This window comes from Populus nigra, chromosome 12 (genome assembly GCF_951802175.1).
Source record: "Populus nigra chromosome 12, ddPopNigr1.1, whole genome shotgun sequence".
NCBI lineage: Eukaryota > Viridiplantae > Streptophyta > Magnoliopsida > Malpighiales > Salicaceae > Populus > Populus nigra.
The window spans coordinates 13,278,843-13,300,655 of NC_084863.1; the positions used below are offsets into that span (position 1 = coordinate 13,278,843).

The 21,813-nt window shown below is 34.0% G+C and overlaps 2 protein-coding genes and 1 pseudogene across 2 annotated transcripts; all 3 read right to left on the reverse strand.

The window, feature by feature from the left end:
* Nucleotides 1-899: 899 nt before the first annotated feature.
* LOC133669524 (G-type lectin S-receptor-like serine/threonine-protein kinase At2g19130) lies at nucleotides 900-3,722 on the reverse strand. Its single transcript, XM_062089699.1, has one exon. It carries the CDS (start codon nucleotides 3,588-3,590, stop codon nucleotides 1,113-1,115), a length of 2,478 nt encoding a protein of 825 aa, XP_061945683.1. The 5' UTR covers nucleotides 3,591-3,722; the 3' UTR covers nucleotides 900-1,112.
* Nucleotides 3,723-7,779: 4,057 nt separating this feature from the next.
* On the reverse strand, nucleotides 7,780-12,689 carry LOC133669716 (uncharacterized; annotated as a pseudogene).
* Nucleotides 12,690-20,179: 7,490 nt separating this feature from the next.
* On the reverse strand, nucleotides 20,180-21,388 carry LOC133669718 (probable O-methyltransferase 3). The gene is made up of 2 exons (XM_062089952.1): nucleotides 20,616-21,388; nucleotides 20,180-20,317 (listed from the first exon to the last, which is right to left on the reverse strand). Exons 1-2 carry the CDS (start codon nucleotides 21,368-21,370, stop codon nucleotides 20,281-20,283), a joined length of 792 nt encoding a protein of 263 aa, XP_061945936.1. The 5' UTR covers nucleotides 21,371-21,388; the 3' UTR covers nucleotides 20,180-20,280.
* Nucleotides 21,389-21,813: the final 425 nt, after the last annotated feature.

The following is a 21,813-nucleotide window of genomic DNA, read 5'->3' on the forward strand; positions in this document are numbered from 1 at the left end:
AGAATAGAGAATTCTGAAAGAGAAGAGTTGAGGCAGAAAGATAATGATTTCATAAATTGAGAATATCTACTTAAAGATTTACAACCAAATTGAAAATACTGAAATAAATACTGAAAAATCTCAACAACTATGAGAGATTGTTGGACTACTATTAATAACACAAAATCAGTAACACTTGCAGCAGAATCTGTTATAAAACAGTGACTTTAAAGACTAAGTCACAAGTTTCTATCTTCAAGCAGATTCTCATAAATTAATCTCATGGATTCTAACATTTTTGACGTGTTTCTTCAGCAAAAAAAGTAAAATGGTGCAAGGGCTTTTTGACGCATTTCTACAACAAGGCTTCATCACTTTTCACATCGAAATCGGTTTTCGAAATGTTGGGCTTAACCCCATTAAAACAAATGCCAAGCAAATTCACATAATAAGCCAAGGAGGTTTAAACCGGTAGTAGTTTAGTAGTTTGTGGATTTTTTGGTGGCCTTACATCTTTCCCAAACCTTGAATAGATATTATAGGTGTTATTTTCTTTGATTGCAATATGAGAATTCCCATCTGTGTTCCTAGTATCAATAGCAGATCCCAAGATAATGTTTTCGAGAGCTTGTAGCTTGCCATTACTAGAAGATGAAGTGAGAGTTTCAGTTGAAAGAGTACCATTTGTATAGGAACCTAGACCAAGGGTTTTGTTGAAGGTACATGAGCCTGCGGGATTGCATTGTTTTGGCTTAAGGCTTGTAAGATGTGGACTGAGGATGATGAAATGGTCAGATTAGACTTGCAAACAGCCGCTGCTTGCCCTTGTCAAAGATTGTGTATATAAATACCTGTGTCTACATATCTCAAAAACCAGTTACACGCTGAAGGTGATGTCATGAAGCTTGAAACATAAAATATATTAAGAAGCAGGCTTTCACAACAGTAGAAGCCATATCATTTTTTCCATTCTCAGAAATATTCTGAAATTAGCTTTCAAATAATATACAAACCATTTAAAGAGGATAATTTTAACTAGTACAATCACCCAAGACTCTTGCATTCTCATATATGACTGCAGCAATACAGTTACTCAAACCCGATTTCTCGAGATGCCTTCTTGGTTCTCTTTTTTAAGACTTGGAACTTGTGTTTGATGTGGTGCTCTTGATCTGAGAAGAAGCAGTGGAGGTGTGGCTCTGTGCCTGTGAACTTTGGCTAGAGGATGAGTCTGTGAAGAAAATTATGCTCTCCTGATTGTCAACAAACACTTGGAGAGATCTTGGAACCGGAGGTGGGTTCACGTTCACAACCCCTTCGAGGATCTGAACTACCTGACCCATTGATGGCCTTTGGGCTTCATCATCTTGGATGCACCAGCAAGCAACTTTACAGATTCTTGTTAGCTCTTCAAGATCAGCATTGCCCTCCAAACTGTGGTCCAATAGGCTAAGGATTTCACCATTCTCTTGATTGATTTGGCTTGCAGCATAACTTGGGAAGAAATTCACTTTTCCATCTTCAGATTGCTCAGAGTTTCTCCTTCCTGATACAACTTCAAAAAGCATCATTCCATAACTGTAAACGTCTGCTTTGGCAGTTATAGGCACACCTGAAATCCACTCTGGTGCAAGATAACCTCTTGTCCCTCTCATGGTTGTTAGCACCCTGCTAAAATCCCGGCCGACAATCTTCGCCAGGCCAAAATCTGCCACTTTAGGGAAAAACTGAGCATCTAAAAGGATGTTCTCAGGCTTTATATCGCAGTGTATGATACAATCCCTGCATTTCTCATGGAGATAATTTAATCCTCTAGCTGTCCCCAAAGCAATACTGTACCGAGTTTTCCATTCGAAGACCTTTTTTGAGTCCTCAGAGAAAAGATGGGAATCAAGAGAACCATTCGGCATGTAGTCATAGACCAACAGCTTCTTATTACCCTCCGAGCAGAACCCACGAAGGCGAACAAGATTGACGTGCTGGATTGTCCCGATTGTGCTCACTTCTGAGCGGAATTGCTTCTCTCCTTGGATGATGCTTTCGAGCTTCTTCACAGCTATGACACTCGTATCAGGTAACACCCCTTTGAAAACAGAACCAAAACCTCCTCCTCCCAATTTCTCTGAGAAATTCTTTGTCGCATTCTGTAGATCCCTGTACCCAAAAGCTATCAATGAACCTTCTACTGCTTTCCCCGTTTTGACTGTTTTCCTCCTTGTCAAAAATACAATCAGAGCAAGGCCAAAGAGAGACACTATCACCACTGAGCCCACAACACCACCAATAACTATCCCCTTATCATTCTTCGAACTTGAAAACTCAGATGCTGCAAGCCTGATATAGATAGTGTTTCCATTTGAGTCATCTGCAAGTTGTTGCATATTCAAAAGATCGCCGAACCAAACTGAGCACAGACTGCCTTCATAAGTATAGGCAGTACAAGTGCAGTTACTCAAGCAAGTGGATTCGCATTCCTGTGCACTCCTGGCTGCCACTGTCTGTGGATTTGCAGGTAACTTCATATTGTTTCTCGAGAAAAATCTGTCACTCTTCCCATTAACAACTCTAGAACTCCCACACTGCAGATTTGTTGCCCTCTCACATCCACCAGAAAAAACCTCCGAATTCCAGTCCTCCCTTTTTTTCGGGTTGAAACCTGTCAAGCAGTTGCAGAAAGGCTGTGAATTCTCATTACAGCTTCCAAAAGCCCCGCAGTAAGCATAAACCTCACATTGCGTCTTTGGTTGAGACCAGAACAACAACCATTGCTGGGTACTCTCCAACCATGATTTTTGCTGAATCTGTCCTCCATCCGTCATCACAAACCGAGATATGAGTGTTTCATTGTACAATGAATAGGTGAAATAGCTCTCATTAGTATTGTTAACATAACTAAAGTTGTAAATATAGTTGGATCTCATTTCAGGAACTAAGCTGAAAATCTGTCCATTCCATGATCCACTATCCCAATAGTATTTAGACCTATTCCGAAAGATCAAATATCGATTCTGATTTGGGTCTAGCTCAAGAGAGAAAACACCCGGTGAAGGATTATTTTTGCTTTTCCATGAAATGAGAAGTGTTTTCCTTTTGGTGATTTTGTTCAATCCAACCTTGGCACCAGGTAGCCATGTATCAGCTGGAAAATCAAAAGACTGCCATAGTGGTGACATTGATGAATTAGACCCATCTCTCAAAACAAGATTCCCATCATCACCAAGAACTGCTTCCACAGAACTTGACCTACTAGAGATCAAATTTGTGGACCAAATTGGGATCTTGGACTCATCAAAGAGAACTAAATTACCGCCAGAAATCCTTAACTCTGAAGAAAATATATAAGAAACGGGTGTGTCTCTGTTTGCTACCCAAACTATGGTCTGTTCAGACAATTTATCTCTACAGTACCACATGCCTATATAGTAGTTTGAGGAGTAACCTGGATGGAAGAAACCAAGTTCAAAGACTTTTCGTGCTGAGACAATAGTTTGGTCTCCAGAGAGAGAACTGTTTGCAGAGATTGTATCAGCTCCAAAGGAGACATGGGAGTTGAGAGGAAAACATAAAAAGATAACAAAAAACATGATCCATGGATTGTTTCGGACATCCATGGCCGCTGCCAAAGAATTTTGCAGGCAAGATTGTGATGCTGGAGGTGCAAGAATGTACAGCTAGTTTAATAGAGTCTGAAAGAGAGAAAACAAGACCTGGTCTCAATATGCTACGTAAGCATTTGAAAAGGCAACTTCAAAGACTGTTGTTTTGAACCATAAGTCAACCGAGCTTTCTTTTGGACACATTCAGCGTCATTTTCCTAATGCCATCTCCCCATCATTTTTATTTTATTTTATTACCATATGATATTCTCAATCAATTTTCATTTAAATCCAAATTATTTATATATATTAAAATTAAAGTTAAACCTATATTTCAATATCTATCAAATTTTGTCATTTATAATTATTTACATGCGGTGGTTGATGCATTCATTAGAACGAAAATGACAAATTAATTTGTAAATATGTGTCTCTAATTTTTTTAATTAATAAATATTTAGTGTTCTTTTGGCTGCATTGCAACGGAGTTTTAGTAAAAAATTTTAAAAAATTATGAAATTAATTTTTTTTATATTTTTAGATTATTTTAATATATTGATATTAAAAATAAATTTTAAAAATAAAATAAATTATTTTTATATATTTTTATATAAAAAACATTTTTTTAAAAAAAAAAAACTCAACTGAACTCCCAAAACACCTTTCATCATTTGAGATGCAGTGGGCGTGATTTTTTTATGATAAAAAAGTCATTCTCGTGCCAAGAAAGGAAAATTCAAAGTTCCATCTTGGAACCTTCAAGAGATCGAAATTGAATTATGTGAAAGACAATTAATGGTTTGTGATGACCAGAGAGAGGACTGGGGACTCAAGGTTGGTCAACATGGAAGAAAGGCCACATAGCCAAGAACTCTTGTAAAATATTATTTCATATTAATATTTACCATTGGCTATTAATTTCTTGATATTGTTACATGTATGTGAATTGGTTTTCATCATTATTCTCTTGAAGGTATTTAAATTTCATTTTTTAACTCTTAATTGAAAGAAGATTTAATTATAAATACATTTGATTAGAAATAATTATTTGATTTAAATAAATAAAATATATAAAATCAAAATCAAAATTTTACTTTAATCAATTCTCTTAAAGAAACAAAAAAAAAGTTAATATAATTTTTTTTTGTCAAACATACTTTTAATCAATTTAACTCAAATTTTTTTGATAATTTATTTATGAAAAGATAATATTAAATTGTGATTCAGAGTTAAAAACGACGGTTTTAGAAGTCATAAATCATGTAAAACGGATTTTAAACATAATAATGGTTCAAATTGTTGATTAAGAATATTTTATTATTAATGTTTGATATGAAGTATTAGATAAATAACACTAGTTGATTAGTAAAACAATACATCTCAACCGTAGTTAAGATCGAGTTGGGTGCTCTCATTTGCCGTGTGGAAAACTCGCTCCAATCACTTTCATGAACATAAATAAAATATATTGTTGCCTTGGGTGATTTTTTTATAATAAAAAATTGTCTTCATTACATGTTTAATGAAACAATGTTTTCCTTTGCTCGTATCTTTTATGATGCATAGCTGAGGGGTGATTATTTTTAGTTTAATTTGGGTTTTTACTTGCAAAAAACAACCAAATTAAAATTTTATAAAATACAAAAATAAAACTGAAACTGGTTCAAACCAAACAATTTCAGTTCGGTTCAGTTATTTTATATTAAAAACCAAAACCCAACCGAACGGTTTTGGTTTGGTTCGGTTCAGTTTCGGTTTCAGTTTGGTTACGTTTCAGTTCGATTCAGTTATTTTATATTAAAAATAAAAAACTATATTGTTATTTAGGGTTTTTTGGACTTTGCTAATGAGTTTGGTTTCGATTCAGTTCGATTCAGTTTTTCAGTTTCAAGCTTATGAAACCAAACAAAACCAAATATTTTTTAAAATATTCTAAAAGATTTAATCGGTTTTTTTCATGCTTTAGTTTTTTCAGTTATTTTGTTTTTGGTTTTCTTGGTTTAATCGGTTTTTTGATTTTTTTACTCACCCCTACATAGCAGACATATCGAGACTCGTATGATTTGGGTTTAAATTCATTTAAATTGAATAATAAAAAAACAATTAACCTAATTTGACCTAATTAAAAAGCTTAAATGATTTGAGACTTGGTTGTTCTAGGTAAAACTCAATTAAAATTCTATTAATATTTTTAAAAATAAATTATTAAAATAACATTATTTTAATATATATAATGTCCATGTAAATTAATCCTCTCCTCCTAGCTCGTGATTTAAAACCCGAGAGTTTTAAAATTTTGGCGGTGAGAATAAAGATTTTTATTATAAAAATATAAGTAGTTCAATTCTTTTATTTATAAAAGTAATATAAAAATTGATTTTCATATAGATGTAATGAAGTTTCTTTTAACTATACCCATATTATAAAAAAAAAAATGCAATACTCTTCATCAATATATCTGTACATCCATTTAAAAAGAAAATTATAACTGGTCTTCCCTGCTTAAGTTTGAAGGTTCGAGGTCATGCCCTAAATAAGAAGTCTTCTTTAGGGCTCGAGAAGCAAGACCGCACTTGGTCATATAAATAATCCTTTCTAAAAGGTTGAAAATTGGATCAGTCTTGACTTGGTTTTTACCTATATACCCTTGAAAGATTTTCCCTGACGATAAGGAAGAAGATTTGGAAAAATTTACCGGAACAATAATCAAATTGTTTTTGAAAACAAAATCAAAAGGAAAAAATTAATTTTGTTCACATAAAATTATTTTGAAATTAATACCAACAACAATTAAAACATGCAATCAACAACTTCTATTGTCTAATGATGGTTTTGATACAACTATTGGTTTCCTGAATATTATACACGCAATAAAAATTATAAAATAAAATTATTCGGGAGTTTCTAGGATCTATTTAGATACATCTAAAGTTTTTTAGAGATTTATTACCTGAAATCTGATTTTTTTCAAGTTTGAATAATTCGTTAAAGATTGGGTTGTTACAAACCAGAAGTCGTTCAATTGTCCGATCTCCAAAGATAATCCACTGAAACCACCCGTGACAAATCTCATAAATCCCTAAGGGAGAGATTTTTATGTCTAGAGTACTAGCTCTAATATTGTATTTACATAGTTTTTATGTCTAACAGACACCCGCTCCTCTTTTTCATTACAAAATAATAGGCTTAGCTTTATATTTACAGGGAATTCTAAAAACCCTATAAATGATAAAATCTCTATTTTTCCCTTAAATAATATACATATATTATTTAAGGATAATTTTAAAATTTTAATCAATCAAGTCCTTACTTGTTTTTCTCTAAATCTAAAAATATAATCTCTATATTAATTATATTCTAATTCTTAATTTCTAAAATATATTTTAATCAAGTCATACTTAATTAAATCATCACAGTTTAATTTCTGACTAATGATTTTTAATGTGTATGACTCATTAGGTTCCTAATATGTTGGCCCAAATATAAATTACAATTCTAACTAAATAGAATTGAATAAGTGAAACAATTTAATTTATTATCAATTCAACAATTGATTAATTTATATTTAAAGATTAGGTATATCATCTAACAACATGTCATGATCCCCTCAATATTAGAAAAATCATCAGTGGTTTGACTTAACCTTTCAGTGACCGATTTCCTAGTGTAATTAATATCTTTTCATCAATAATGTTCTGATTTAACATTAAAGCATGGAGTATGTCTATCATGTTAAACCGTGTTTGTTCTCTACATAATAGTCATTGATCGTTTGATTAAAATTTGAAACTTTTTTCAAATCTTATTCTATCTTGGCCAAGGATTTCTTGAGAATAGATGGAACATTTTCTCAAATTCATCTAGAATGATAAATCATTTACAAGATAAGATAACATGTAACAAGATCATAGCATAACATTTTTTATATAAGATGATTTAGTGATCTCAAATCTAAGAATCATTTAAACAACCGTCATGTGAGCCTTTCTATAAACATATGTTATTTTTCTATATAAAATTCTCATATAATTCAATTTAGTATAAATATATATAACAAGCAATTATATTAACATTTCTTTCAAACAACTACATCATCTTTATTTCCAAATGAACAGAACAAAATATCCAAAAACCAAGAAAAAAGATGAAGGGGTAGTATTCCATGCAGAAATGCACCATGACAAATAACCATGGAATGAAGAAATGATTCAATAATAATTTACCAATATTCTTATTTGGTTGAAGAAGCGGCGTCTTGATTCGGACGATGAAGAGAAAACTAGAATATCTTTCATGAATTAAATCTATCATAACACATGTTGACAGACTCATAAATCCGCATGTATCGATTTATAACCCACAAGAATCAAATGCTAGTCCCCAAACACGTAACTAACAACCACGCAAAAGAAAAGCAAGTGATTGGTGGCTTGATCATCATCTACTACCAACTTTGTTGTTTGCACATCTGTTGAGAATCCTCAGCATTTCATCTCATTGATAAGTTGCATTGCCCTTGGATCCTTGTGCTGGAGAAATCCTTCGATAAAATCATTATAAGAACAATTATCTGGTGGGCGGCCATTCTCTTTCATTAGTCTAAAAGCTTTGTATGCTTCATCTAGCAATCCTTTTCTGCAAAGTCCATTGATTACTAAAGTCCAAACCCGAGCATCAGGCTGCAACCCTTTGACTGAGTTCTGAAAACAACTCCAATGCATCTTTAAGCTCTCTAGATCTGCACATGGCAATGATTATGATATCATAGATCACCAAATCATGAGGCTTCAAGTAATTTTTTTGCATGTCATAAAATAGTCCCAACGCTTGATCAAGATATCCTTGTTTTCTTAAGCCATCAAGCAAAGTTGAGTAGGTCATTAAATCTGGGAAATGGCTTTGGGCACGTATATCCTTGAAAAGCTCTTTTGCTTCCAAAACTTTCCCTGCCTGAAACAAGCCACTTATAAAAGTGGTATAACTAACATTGTGAAACAAGCCACTTATGATCTGATATCTCGCCTTCTTTTTCTTTTTTCCTCTAGATGTATAGCATTATATATGCTAGCAAAAAATGGATCTGAAATGTTTATCCACAGATGCAAAAATTATACTGAAACACCAAACTTGATATCCATGATAATTGTTTTCTTTTGAACAACAGATACATCATGCTTGAAGAGGACATGAAAAAAATTCAGACAATAGAAGATTCTTAATTCACTTGAGAAATTATTCAACACAATTTATTATTATATGCATGCTTGGAAAGTGAATGCACGCACTAGCACATGCTTAAAAGTAAATGCTAGGAAAAGGGGAGTATGGAAAAGTGATTTTTAAAAACCTAAATGCTCACCTCCTCTCTTAGTCTATTCTAAACTTTGTTAGTTACATAATTTGTTGTCATACTCCTCGGCTTCATTGATGGCATTTCTCCTGTAGAAAATGGGTGTGAAATTTTTATCCACGTGAACATTATGCAAGTAACCATAGTTTGTAGTCATGATATCTCAGTCACATACAACAAACAAGAAAGAAAAGTATGACTTGATTCTAGAAACTGAGGAGGCTAGTCAGTAGCATCGGCACGTCACAAACAAGGCAGTCGCTTTGATTCTGATGAATAATGTATAATAGTGCTCAATGAACACTCCATGTGAGTATACTTCAATGTTTTAGTATGGCAGGCTTTGCAGGAAACCTTTATTTAGGTTATTGTGAAGGTAAAGTCCTGGTTAGTTGTACAATTTTTTTATTTTCTTTGGCATTATATTTTCTGATCTATGATTTTTCTCGAATTTTTTACCATTACATGGTGTATAGATCAACTATGTTACACCATAAATGGCATAGTATCATGGCTACATAGATTACCATGGACATTTAAGAGTAAAAACGATGGTCCTGGGTATGTGGTTGCATTTCCATCCTATAACATCTAAGGTTTTCTAGTGCCAAAACAGCAACTGAGAGGACAAAAGTTGAGCAAAGAAACTAGGGAATCAGCAACATGAACAAGTGCAAACAATAGAGGATCACACATGAGTAAGTGCACTAGCATGCACAGCAGCCACATTCAAATAGCTGGAGCCAGCATTGACAGAAAACAACTATGATACCATCAGCTCAACATGACCAAAAAAGTAGCAGAAGTTTTGAGTTTTCCTAAGAAAATTACGTAGAATTCCATAAATTTCTCACATGTTTTTGCAACATGACACAAAATCACCACCAATTCAAACTTAGGAGGCCATTTTTCTTAGCATCATTTCAAGGGTGGACCGTGTGTTGAGTTCTGGCCAACTATCCACCGTAAGAAGTAGTGACTTTGTAGTCAAACCAAAGTCACCTTAACAGGGGACCCAACAAGGCTACAACCCATTTCTTGATCTTCAATACATGACACTACTAATGAACATTTTCAGCTTATAATGTAAAGTTCAACATGCAGAATGGGATGAGGCAAATCACTTATAAAGCTTGGTGAATGCATACACTGAAAGTCTGACAGTTAGTGTTTTGATGATATTAATTGAGAGAGTTTAAATATCTATAAGGGGTGCACAAGCATACAAAATCCCATAAGTTTTGCATTAACAAAATACCTGAAGATTTGGATCAATGTATCCCACTTGTTCGGTTTCTTAAGTACATCAACTACATGTCCCATCAAGATAATTGGAAAAATCCATTAGAAACAAGAATTGCAATGAACACAGATATTTTGGTATATGCTGCTTGAAAAACTAGATTGTGATTTTCATTCTAAATAAGATTCAGATATGGACTCCTTGTATTTGATAATTCATGATGAAGTTCATCAACTACTGCACAGTAAAACTCGAGATACTAAAAACAGGGAAAATTATCATTTCCAGCAACTCTCGTGATACCCATACCAGAATTCTACAGATATATGCTCGATTGCAAGTATTTCTACATGTATTTTTTTGGCTCACCCAATAAGTATTTCTACAAGTATCATTTTGGCTCACCCAATTACAAAAGTTAACACTTTTAATCTAAACAGTCACTTTCCATAATTTTGGCTCCACAGCGCACTCTTCTTGATGCGCTCACTCTACTTACATTAACTCTTTTATAATCCACTCTTACTGGCCTGCTTTTTTTCCTTCCTGCCTTGGGAGAATTACCACTTTCAAAACAAGATGCAACAACTTCTTTTTTTCCTTCCTTTTTCGTTTAATTCTTGTAGACGAACCTCTTTGGTGGTTGGTTTACACCATAAAGGCGACTTAAGTAATAAAGTGGGTCAACATAACAAGATGATGAAGACACAATACCTTTCATGTTAGTTGGTTGGACAAGTTCAATAAACTCTTATATCTCTACAAAGCATGAGTGATCAGAGTAAGGAACTGAAAACATGTAATGGTGATACCTTTCTGCATATCCTAAATTACCGTCTAGCTTATCAGATGGCTGTCTTTTTTTGTAACGAGAAGTTAAGAGAGAACTGAAAAGATTGTCATCTCCTTTAACAGGTTTCAGCACCCATGGAAGACCAGATGGCATGATTCCTATTGTTGGCCGCATTGTGTTTAATCCCTCTAAAGTTTCAACGCTGAGACTGTAACAAGGAACTGCTCAGACTCTTGTTAGAGAAGTTTTAGTTGTGAATGTGTCATGAAATCCAAGAAGATGCATGGTTTGTAAACGCTCTGGCCACAACCAAATCTTCAAAGAAGGAAAGGAAATTAAAGTTAAAACAAACATGAACCAGAAATAGTTCGTAAATGTAATTTGCAAGTAGCTCACTAAATTTCATTCAACAACTACTTTCTTGTAAAACGATGAGAAAATGTGGGTGCCCTAGAATTATAATAAAAATAATAAACAGTCATGGTAACTGAGCTAAGAACTTGGTTCTGTGGTTTACAGAAACACTTCCTTCATAATCCACGCATATAGAAGATTAGAATCTTCTATCAACATCAACGATGATTGTACCTTTATGTTAAGCACACGTGAAATGTGAATTAGAAGATCTTCTTTCCCCAAAGTATCAATCCCAATAACGATGTCATGCTCCGGATGAGAAGCAATGATATCAACAACCTGTCATTACCAGGTAATTTAACCAGTAAGAAAAGTTGTATAACTGATCTGTTTCCTATTTTGAAGCACTGTAATCTCCGCCAAAACCATAAACTCAAAATAAATCAACCTACTTTCATGACCATTCCTAAGACACGAATACTAATCAATTGCTTACTATATTTTCTCATTTTCATCACCAACAATATTTAGCTCTTTATCCATGCTTCATCCTTATTAACCGGTATCCATTTTCAGCAATGCACATTAATTGTCAGCACCTACCAAAAAACACTCAAAGAAAGAACTGTTATGTGAACAAGAAATATGTAAATCCTACCTGCTGAGCAGCAACTTCTCGAATGGGAAAATCATAAGACGGATTACAATACATTATCCAAGTAAAGAACATCAACCGTCTCATTCTTGAGAACATTAAGTAGCCTACTCCTCACATCTTTTACCCTTTTGCTATCAACTTCCCATCAAAAATCCCCCGTATACATCAAGCATCCAAACTCCCCGCAAAACAAAAACATGACCCCTCCTGTTACAGTTCAATCCCATCAAATCTCCATAGTCAACCATCCAAAAAGTGATTTCCTGAAGGTAATGATTTCTTTTTTCAAAATCGATTCCCAAAATATCTCATACACTGCGATTGAATAAGCAAGCGAACTCGGCCGGTGGGTTTCGAGATAAAAAAAACATAAAAAAATTGGCTTACTAGGGCAATGGTGGGTGTCGAGACCCATAACATGAGCGGTGATTTAAGATCTGGTGGTCGGAGAAATGAGAGAAAAAGAATGCCAGATGTGAAGATTGACGACGCGAAGTAGAGAAAGGTTAAAATCAGGGAACTTGAAAGGTAAGAGCTTAGCGGTTAGTTTAGAGTAGAAAAGAGGACCTTTTCACCATTTTGAGGTCAAGCTTTGAGTGTGGTCCGTGTAAGTGAGACAAGAAGTATGCTTGGCTTGACTCGGTGAATCGGTCCACTGATATCAAGCCTTTCTCCATCGAGATTCGAGAGAGGAAGAGGTTTTGATTTTTCTTTTTGCGGGGAAATTTGATTTTATTTGAATTACTTTTTTATTTATTTTATCTTATTAAGACATAGCGCGTGTGTTTTTTATATTTCAGAGGTAGAAAATTTGAAGAATGAAATCTTATAAGATGTGCTTGATCATATTCAAATAAAAAATCAATAATTATGAGCTAATTAATATTTATATATCGTATAAGAATTTTGGATTATCTAAATTTAATCTTAAAAAAAAACCCTAAAAAAATGGGAAATTCATGTTTATTTGTTGTGCATTAAGAGACATTTCACCACTCATTCACTGTTTTATTATTCACATATTGTTCATTGCTTTTTTATTTTATTTTGATTCTTATTTTTTTTCTTTTCAATTATGTATTTTATAGCTAAATTAATAATAAATTTCTTATAATTTACAATTAAGAGTCAAAGTTCTAAGTTAGATGATTAAAGTTCAAAACACGGAAAAACCAAGTGGCCAATAATAACTTTGAGGAAAAAAAAATCTTTTTAATCCCAAAAAAAGGTTCATTGTGGTGGTTTTTTCCATGGATAATTCCAGAAAAATTACATTTATACTTAGAGGGTGTTTGGGATGTGGTAGCAGTTACTTTTCAAAGTGTTTTTCATTCCAAAACACATTAAAATAATATTTTTTTTATTTTTTTAAAATAATTTTTGACATTAGCACATTAAAATGATCTGAAAACATTAAAAACATATTAATTTGATGTAAAGAAAAAAAAATAAAAAATATGTAATTTTTTAAAGCGTTTTCCGACCGTAGTGTCAAACACTATTTAAGCAATTGAGAGTTGCAGGGGTGTTTTAGGCTTCTTCTTTTAATTTCCTCCTTAAAATTGGCTCGAAATGGGCTTTAAAGGTAAACCACCTAACTGATTTTTTTTTTTAATATTATTGTGCCATGCTTTTCTAGCATAAGCCTGTTTCTATACAGACCTAGTGTGTCCAACCCAATTTTTCTTAATACCTTTCCTTTTCAATGATTGATTGTTTTCTTAATATCAATATTATTACAATACTTAATGATTTTTTTCCATGATTTTAGCTTTTTTATTTATTAAAAATCAGTGTAGAAAATAATGATTATGGTAAAAATAACGATAATAATCAATTTTTTCGATAATAATTAAGGCTTGAGGATAGATAATATATAATACTAAAATAGAGTTAATGTAATAACTATTTTTTTTCTCTTAATAAATTCAACATTGACTTTAGATTAATATTCAGAATAACAAGGATTTATTTGTTGATAATTTATCATTTCAAGTTTTTATTATTTTTGGCGAATTATGTGTTGGTTCAAAATTGATCATGTTTCTTAATTAATATTTTCATATTTCTATGTAAATTAATATTTTATTTCACATGATAAAAATAAAAATAATATTCTAATAAATGGATACGATACAAGTTTTTAGTAAAATGATTTATGAGGCTTAATTCTAAACGCCTTTAGTTACACCACTCTTATAAAGAGGCTTGTTTAAGCCCTTGTTTGATATTGTATTTTAAATAGGGTTAGGCAAAATTTAAATATATATTTTTATATTTTTTAATGGTTTTGATGTGCTAATATTAAAAATAATTTTTACAAAATAAAAAAATATTATTTTAATACATTTCCAAATAAAAAAACACTTTAAAAAACAATCAATACTACACTCTCAAATACCACTAACTAACACAGGGGTTTGAAAGGAAATGATTGCCAAGGGCATCCCCAGATTTGATGACTTACTCAACGCATGATGGCTTTTGTGAAGTTCATTAAGGGGAAAAGGTGACGTAATAGCTTCATACAAGGTATTATTAGTCTTGTCGAAGTCTAAAACAAGCCACCAATCACTGGCATTTGTTTCTTGTAGGTTATAAACTGATACATGCAGGCTTATATGTCTGTCAGCATGTGATTTTAATCCCATGATCAAGTATCATGTATCTGTTGTTCAAGAGAAAACAACCATCCTGTTGTGTTCCTATATAATTCTTGCATATGTGGATAAACATTTCAGATCCTTTTTCTGCAGGCAAAATGCAATGGATCAAGGGGAAAGGGAGGAAAGAGAGGTGAAAGATTAGATCGTGAATGAAGCTGAAGATTGTAAACAAGCTGCAAAGTGTAATCTTCCTAAAATAAATCACTCATACTATCTAGTACTTGCACTCACTTTCATTGTGTTAGCATTCAACCTTGTTGTGTTTAGCTCTCTATCTCAAAAAAAAAAAAATTGCCTCTCAGCTTGTAGGAAGTAAGCTCTGATACCACTGTTAAAGTTGCAAATAAATGTATAACAATAGCAGCAAAGAATAAAGGGATAAATTTTCATAAATCCAATAGAATGGTAGATAATTTAACGTTTAATTGAACATTATTTACTTGTGCTGAATAAGTCTTTCAAATATGATTGTTTAAAAAATTCAAGTGGCAAATGTTGGTGCAATGTTTTTATGAAAAAAAAACTAGCATGTATATTGCACACGTCAGCATTCCAACCATTTTGGTTTGTCAAAAAACTAGAAATCATAGCTATTTAGCCCTAGCTAGATAGTAAGAAACCTTGAATTACAGACCCTGACCCTATCCTTACTTACCTCATTTTGTCCGAACATTTATGTATTTTTAAGTTCCCAAGTCGTCCACACAAACTTTCCATGCGTGCAATATGTTCTATGCATGAAGTGCTTTCTCTATATAGTCTTAACACCATTTTCCTAGCTAATGGTTATTTTTTGGTATTTAATATCGATATTTTCACTAAGGGCACATACATATAGCACAACAACTAGCAACCAACTGATGACTCTGCTTTTTAAGAAAATTTACCAATAATCTGATTATGAATCATTTAAAAGCAATAGAAAATGTACTCAAATATTTGGGATACACATTGGACTCTGGACAATATTGTGCTAGTTACCCTAGAGTACTAGAAGGGTATAGTGATGCATATTAGATATCTAATACTAAGAATTCAAAATCCACTAGCGGATATGTCTTCACACTTGGTGGAGTAATTATGTCCTAAAACTCCTCTTAGAAAAAAATTGTATCATAAGATACATGCATGATGGGATCAAAGTTTATTGTTCTTGATAAAAGTGATGAGGTAATCGAGAGGCTTTGAAATTGCTTAAGGATATTCTATGCTAGCCAAAATCAGTGCCAATAATTTATATTCATTGCAACAACCAGTCTTGAGTTGGAAGCAATATATAATGCTCAATCTAGACATATACATCATGAACATAATACCATTAACTAAATACTTGTTGTCGCGGGTGCGCGACGTCGCGGCGATCGTCCACCCTCAAATGGGTAGGAGGGATATATATATCTGGTAAATATAGGGAGACAAGGAATTTTTTATCTCTAAGCAATGAAAAATGGTGTGGGAGTCGCCACCTAGTATTTTGGTCACTAGGAACCCTAACTGGTCTCAGAGATTAGGTACAGGAACTGGTTGCGTAAAGGGAAGGTATTAGCACCCCAAATACGCCCTACCTAAGGTAAGCTGTATTGTTTATTTGTCTGATAAAATTCAAGGTTTCGTTGTGTTTTCTAGTTGTTGGTCCGTCTATGGTTCAAGAAAAGTCCTCCTCAATAAGGAGGTCCTTATCTTATCGGGTAAAACCTAACCGTTCTAATGTCTATATATGTTGGTCCGTCTATGGTTCAAGAAAAGTCCTCCTCAATAAGGAGGTCCTTATCTTATCGGGTAAAACCTAACCGTTCTAATGTCTATGTAAAAAAAAACCATATTTTTAATATCAGGAATACGTTTTATGCATAAATTCGTAATCCCATATACTAAAAGAAGACAAAAAGATTTTTTTAGAATTTTTGAAATATTGGCCTAGTTCTCATGGCTTGAATAAACTGGTTATTAAAGCCAAAATGCATGGTAATACATATATTGTTTTGAAATTTTCTTTGTTGTATTAAAAATATGATGTTATATATATATATATATATATATATATATATATATATATATATATATATATTGGAGAGACTAGGCCGTATTTTAAAACAAAACATTTTTTAATTATGTATTTTTTTTATGTTTTGACGCAAATCGGGTATTTGAATACTGGGTTGGTATCCTTACGGTATAAAAATACAACCAAGTATTAATCCACTTTGATAAAAAATATGTAGAAAAATCAACAATATTTTTAAAGATATTTTTAGAAAAAATTTTGAAAGCAAAAGACATTTTTTATTTTGAAAATCTTTGATGTTTTGATGAAAATGGGGTATTTTAATACCGGATTTGTATCTTTACAGTATAAAAATACAAACCGACATTGATCAAAATACAGTAATAAAATTACAACAAAATCACATATTTTTTTAAATAATTTTTTTTGTAGAATTTTCGTAATTTTTTCATATATATATATATATATAATACAAAATATAATATATATAATATATAATATTAAATGGACTGGGCTGGTCCGGCCCAACCAACTGGGCCGGACTCAGCCCAAAAGGTGCTGGGCCGATCTCGGCCCAAAATGGATTGGGCCGATCTCGGCCCAAAAACTATTATTCTCTTCTGGGCCAGGCCAGGCCCAGAAGACAGGGCTGGGCCAGGATCCGCCTGGCCCAAACCAAAACGGCGCGGGGGGGCTTATTTCCCCCCCACCCCTGCATGCAGAACGCTATTCGTTCTGCATGCAGAGAAGGAAAAAAATAAACACCAGAATAAGGGGGGAAGAAGACTTACCTAGCGCGGAGGAGGTGGTGGCTTGCTGCGTTTCTGGCGGTGTTGTGGCGGAGGCTGGTGGCGGTGTCTTGGCCCACGGATGGCGGCTCCATGCAGCAGCGGCGGTGTTCTGTTTTTTCAGTGTTTTCCCATGATTCTCCCGGTTTGTTTTCCTCAAGTTTTCAACTCTTCCTTCCTCTTCCTATGTTTCAGTCTTCTTTTTTTCTCCCCTTCCCTCTCTTCTCTCGGTCTGTTTTTCTTTCCTCTGTTTTTTTTTGTTTTCTCTCCTCTCGGTTTCTCTCTTCTTTCGGGTCTTCCCCCTCTTTCTTCCTTCTCCTTCGTTCTAGCTCTTCCCCTCTCTCTCCTCCCTTTCGGTTTTTTTCCCTCTTCTTCCTCTGTTTTTTTTTCCTCTCTTCAGTTTCCTCCCCCCTTCCCTCTTCAGCGTTCTTGGGTCCTATTTATAGAGCCAAGGGCGTGGCTTTTTACTATTCTCATGGGGAGCAGCCGGCTGGTCGGCCATTGGGTGCGACTGCCAAGGTTCGGCTCCCCCCGGTTTTCTAGCAGGTGCGCGGTGGGTGGTCGGCCAGTGTGTTCGGTCGGTGGGCTCCAGGCGAGAGAGGGCCCGACGAAATTCAAACAAAAGCCCCTTTTTCCTTCTTCCTCGCTGCAATGTTCGGGGGGGAAGAAGAAAGGGGAACAGTGCGTTCAAAACGGCACCGTTCGGTCCTCCTTCTTTTTTTTAATATATATATATATATATATGAAACGACGTCGTTTTAGAGAAAACGCGCCGTTTCATTTAAATGTGGCGCCAGAACGCGCCAATGTTCAAATCAGCCCTTAATCATCTTTTGTTCATTCAATTGCATCCCTGCAAATTTCGGTCTCCACCCCTCTTGTTGGCCGCGTTTTTCACTTTAGTCCTTGACCTCTGATTTATGCAATTGAACCCTTAATTGATCAATAAACTTCCAATTTCTTCAATTAGGCCCCTGAATCCATTAATTGTAGCCCCTCCATTTACGCGCCTCTTCCAATTTAGTCCCTGGTTTCTGATTTTCTCAATCAAGTCCCCAATTGGTCCTTAAACTTCAATATTTATGCAATTAAGCCCCTGATTTGACCTAATAAATTCCTAAAAAATATATTTCGGCCCCAGAACTTAAAGTTCTTCTAATTAAAGCCCAAATTGACTTAAAAATCAATTTTTCTTGCAATCAACTCCCCTATAAATTCATTTAAAAATCCAATTAAGTCCATAAACATCCAGAATTTGGGCTTTTCTCCTCAAATTTCAAATTTTCCTTCTCAATAGGGCTCTCCTCCTTCAAGAATATACTGTCAAAAATCCAATCTTTGTATTTTTAACCTCATTGACCAATTTTCCGACCATTTTCTGAGCGCTTCTGCCTCCTGTTATTTTTTCTTAACCTCCTTTGGCTATATATATTTTTTATATATATATTTTGTGGGGGACCCAAAAATAGGTTACAACACTTGTTATCAAATAAAATTATTTTCATTGACTATGAAAATCCAAAGTAAAATATTGCAATCAATTGACCAAAGATTTATTGATAGATCTTATGTATAATTCATTAAAGGGTATTGGTTTAAAAACTTTAAAAATAAAAGAGTGTAATGATGGTGACAACAACTAGTTGATTAAATATCTCAAAATTCAGGTTCAAATAGAAAACTAAGTCATAAAACATTTTCTGTAGCATTAAAAAATTATTATTTCCTGCTTATTCTTATGATGAAATAGGTGGTAGTTGCAGTGTGATAAAAGGGTGAGTTGTGCTCTTATTTATTTTTCTATATTGGTATATCAAGTAGAGTATAAATGAATACTCTTAATGAAAAATCACATATATAAGTGAGAAATGTGATCATTTCTTTGAGAACTTTAATGAATGAAAATTTCTATAAAACATCCATAAATCCAAGATTTGTTTAGTGCCAAAATAAACTTTTTCGATATGTCTTTGACATGTTATGTGGTTCTGCTAGGATTGCTGTATGTTCACAACAAGCTCTGATACCAAGAGAAAAATTACAGAGGAAAGGTGTATTAAAAGGTTTCTCTGTTTCTTAAGAAAACAACGTGAATCTACAGCAATGCATTCTACAAGGGCTGCTGGTTATTATATAGCAATACAAGTTGCTTAAATTGGATACATTAAATAGCCTAATTCTCAGCTGATTTACTTCCATAATCAGCCAACGTCTCTTTCTGTTTCTGTCTTGTTCTCCAACGTAACCTTCCTTGTTGCTGCAGTTGATTTGTTTCTATAATCAACCAATGTCTCAACGTCTCTTTCTGTTTCTGTTTTGTTACCATTAATACATGGTAATCCATGTAGCCATTATAAACAACGTGAATCTACAGCAATGCATTCTGCAAGGGCTGCTGGTTATTATATAGCAATACAAGTTGCTTAAATTGGATACATTAAATAGCCTAATTCTCAGCTGATTTACTTCCATAATCAGCCAACGTCTCTTTCTGTTTCTGTCTTGTTCTCCAACGTAACCTTCCTTGTTGCTGCAGTTGATTTGTTTCTATAATCAACCAATGTCTCAACGTCTCTTTCTGTTTCTGTTTTGTTACCATTAATACCTAGCACAGGGTGTATCTTATAATTGAGGAAACCAGCATCTAAGAAGAGCTTAGCCCACTCCTTTTCATTTCTCTGCATGCCACCAACAACAACCATCAAATGTAGATCAAAAAACAGCTGCGTTTCAATTGACACCTCGTCTCCATTCAGGTTCTCTCTCACCATATCTATAATTATCACCTTCCCAGCTTTCTGCTGTCCCTTACTCATAATTGCTTGTTTGCATCGTTTAAGTATTTTCATGCAGTCTTCATCACTCCAGTCATGCAGTATCCACTGTTTGTCATTAGCCATAAGATATGTAGCATGAATAAATGAAGACGGGAAAAAAAATCCTAAAGAAAATAGAAAACATAAGATGCATATATATAGAAACTCCGTAGTGTAGATTTTTGGGTTAGAGATGATGTCCATCTTTGAATATAAATCTTCATATGCATGTGTTCGCAGAGGTCAGGAATGGAATAGTTTATATATGTGTCAAAATATAAGCCCAAGGATGGACGTGCATATATATATATATGCAAATTTAATATATAGTGCTGGTATAAGAATACTGTTAAAATTAATTTACCTTGAGTAAAATTGCATCTGCTGGAGGAACTGCCTCGAACATATCCCTACATACTTCAAATTTTTGCTGCCTTGCAAGTCAGAAACCACATGGGGGAGATCAAAGACGGTGCAGTCCATGTGGGGAAATGCTTCAGCAATGCCCTTGGCCATAGTTCCTAAGCCTCCCCCGACATCCACCAAAGAATCCACCCCATCAAAGATGCCTTTACATTTGCTTACAACCAACTTACTAGCCAGTATGCTATCTCTAGCCATGGCATCATTAAAGAGATTGTTGATTCTTGGATCTTGGCCAGCGTACTCCCAAAATGTTTTTTCATGGACAACACTAAATGCATTGCGATCATCATTTTGGAACCAAGTGCTCAAGCAATCCCACGGTTTTGTCAGAACTGGATCGAGAAACACAAGTAAAAGAGGTCTCATACTCCAGGGATTGTCCTTGAGGAGGAGACGAGTGGATTGGGTAAGGGAATAGGCTTCTTGGTTGAGATTTTGCTGGGAAAAGAAACCGGAGTGCACGAGAATACGCATAAGGCGGTGGACATATTTAGCTTTTGATGGGTGGATCGGTAGGGTAGAAACAAGCTCCGAGAGGGTCATGGGTTTGCCATGTTTTTGGATCACATCTGGTATGCCTAGTTGAACGGCACATTTCAGAGTCATGGAGTTTATGAAGTAGAATATATGATTCCACACATGAGTTTGAGCTTGAAGTAGCTCACTAGCACTTTCCTCATTAATCAACTCCATTGATTTTTAAGTAGTATATATGCTGTTATCTCGCCATATTTATAGGAGTGAAACTTGCTGTAACCTTGGAGAAGGCTTAATTTCGCAACTGTTGCATACAATAAAAATATTAAAAGGATAAATTCTTAAATAACAAATGATTTGATTTCAAATGCTATTAGAGTTCTGTTAATGATAAGAATTTGTATTAAAAGATAAATTCTTAAATAACAACGGGTATGATTTGATTTCAGATAAGCTATTAGAGTTCTGTTAATGATAAGAATTTGACTTAAAAGACATAAAAGTCTTGGATTCAAATCTCACTTTTAAATAACTTTTATAGTTATGATTAATTATTATACATAATAATAATCCTTATTGTCTATCTTCAGCTAATCATACGTAGTTATGTCCCATGTTATCACTATTTGTTGATAAATAAATCAAGTGGTTTTAAGTTA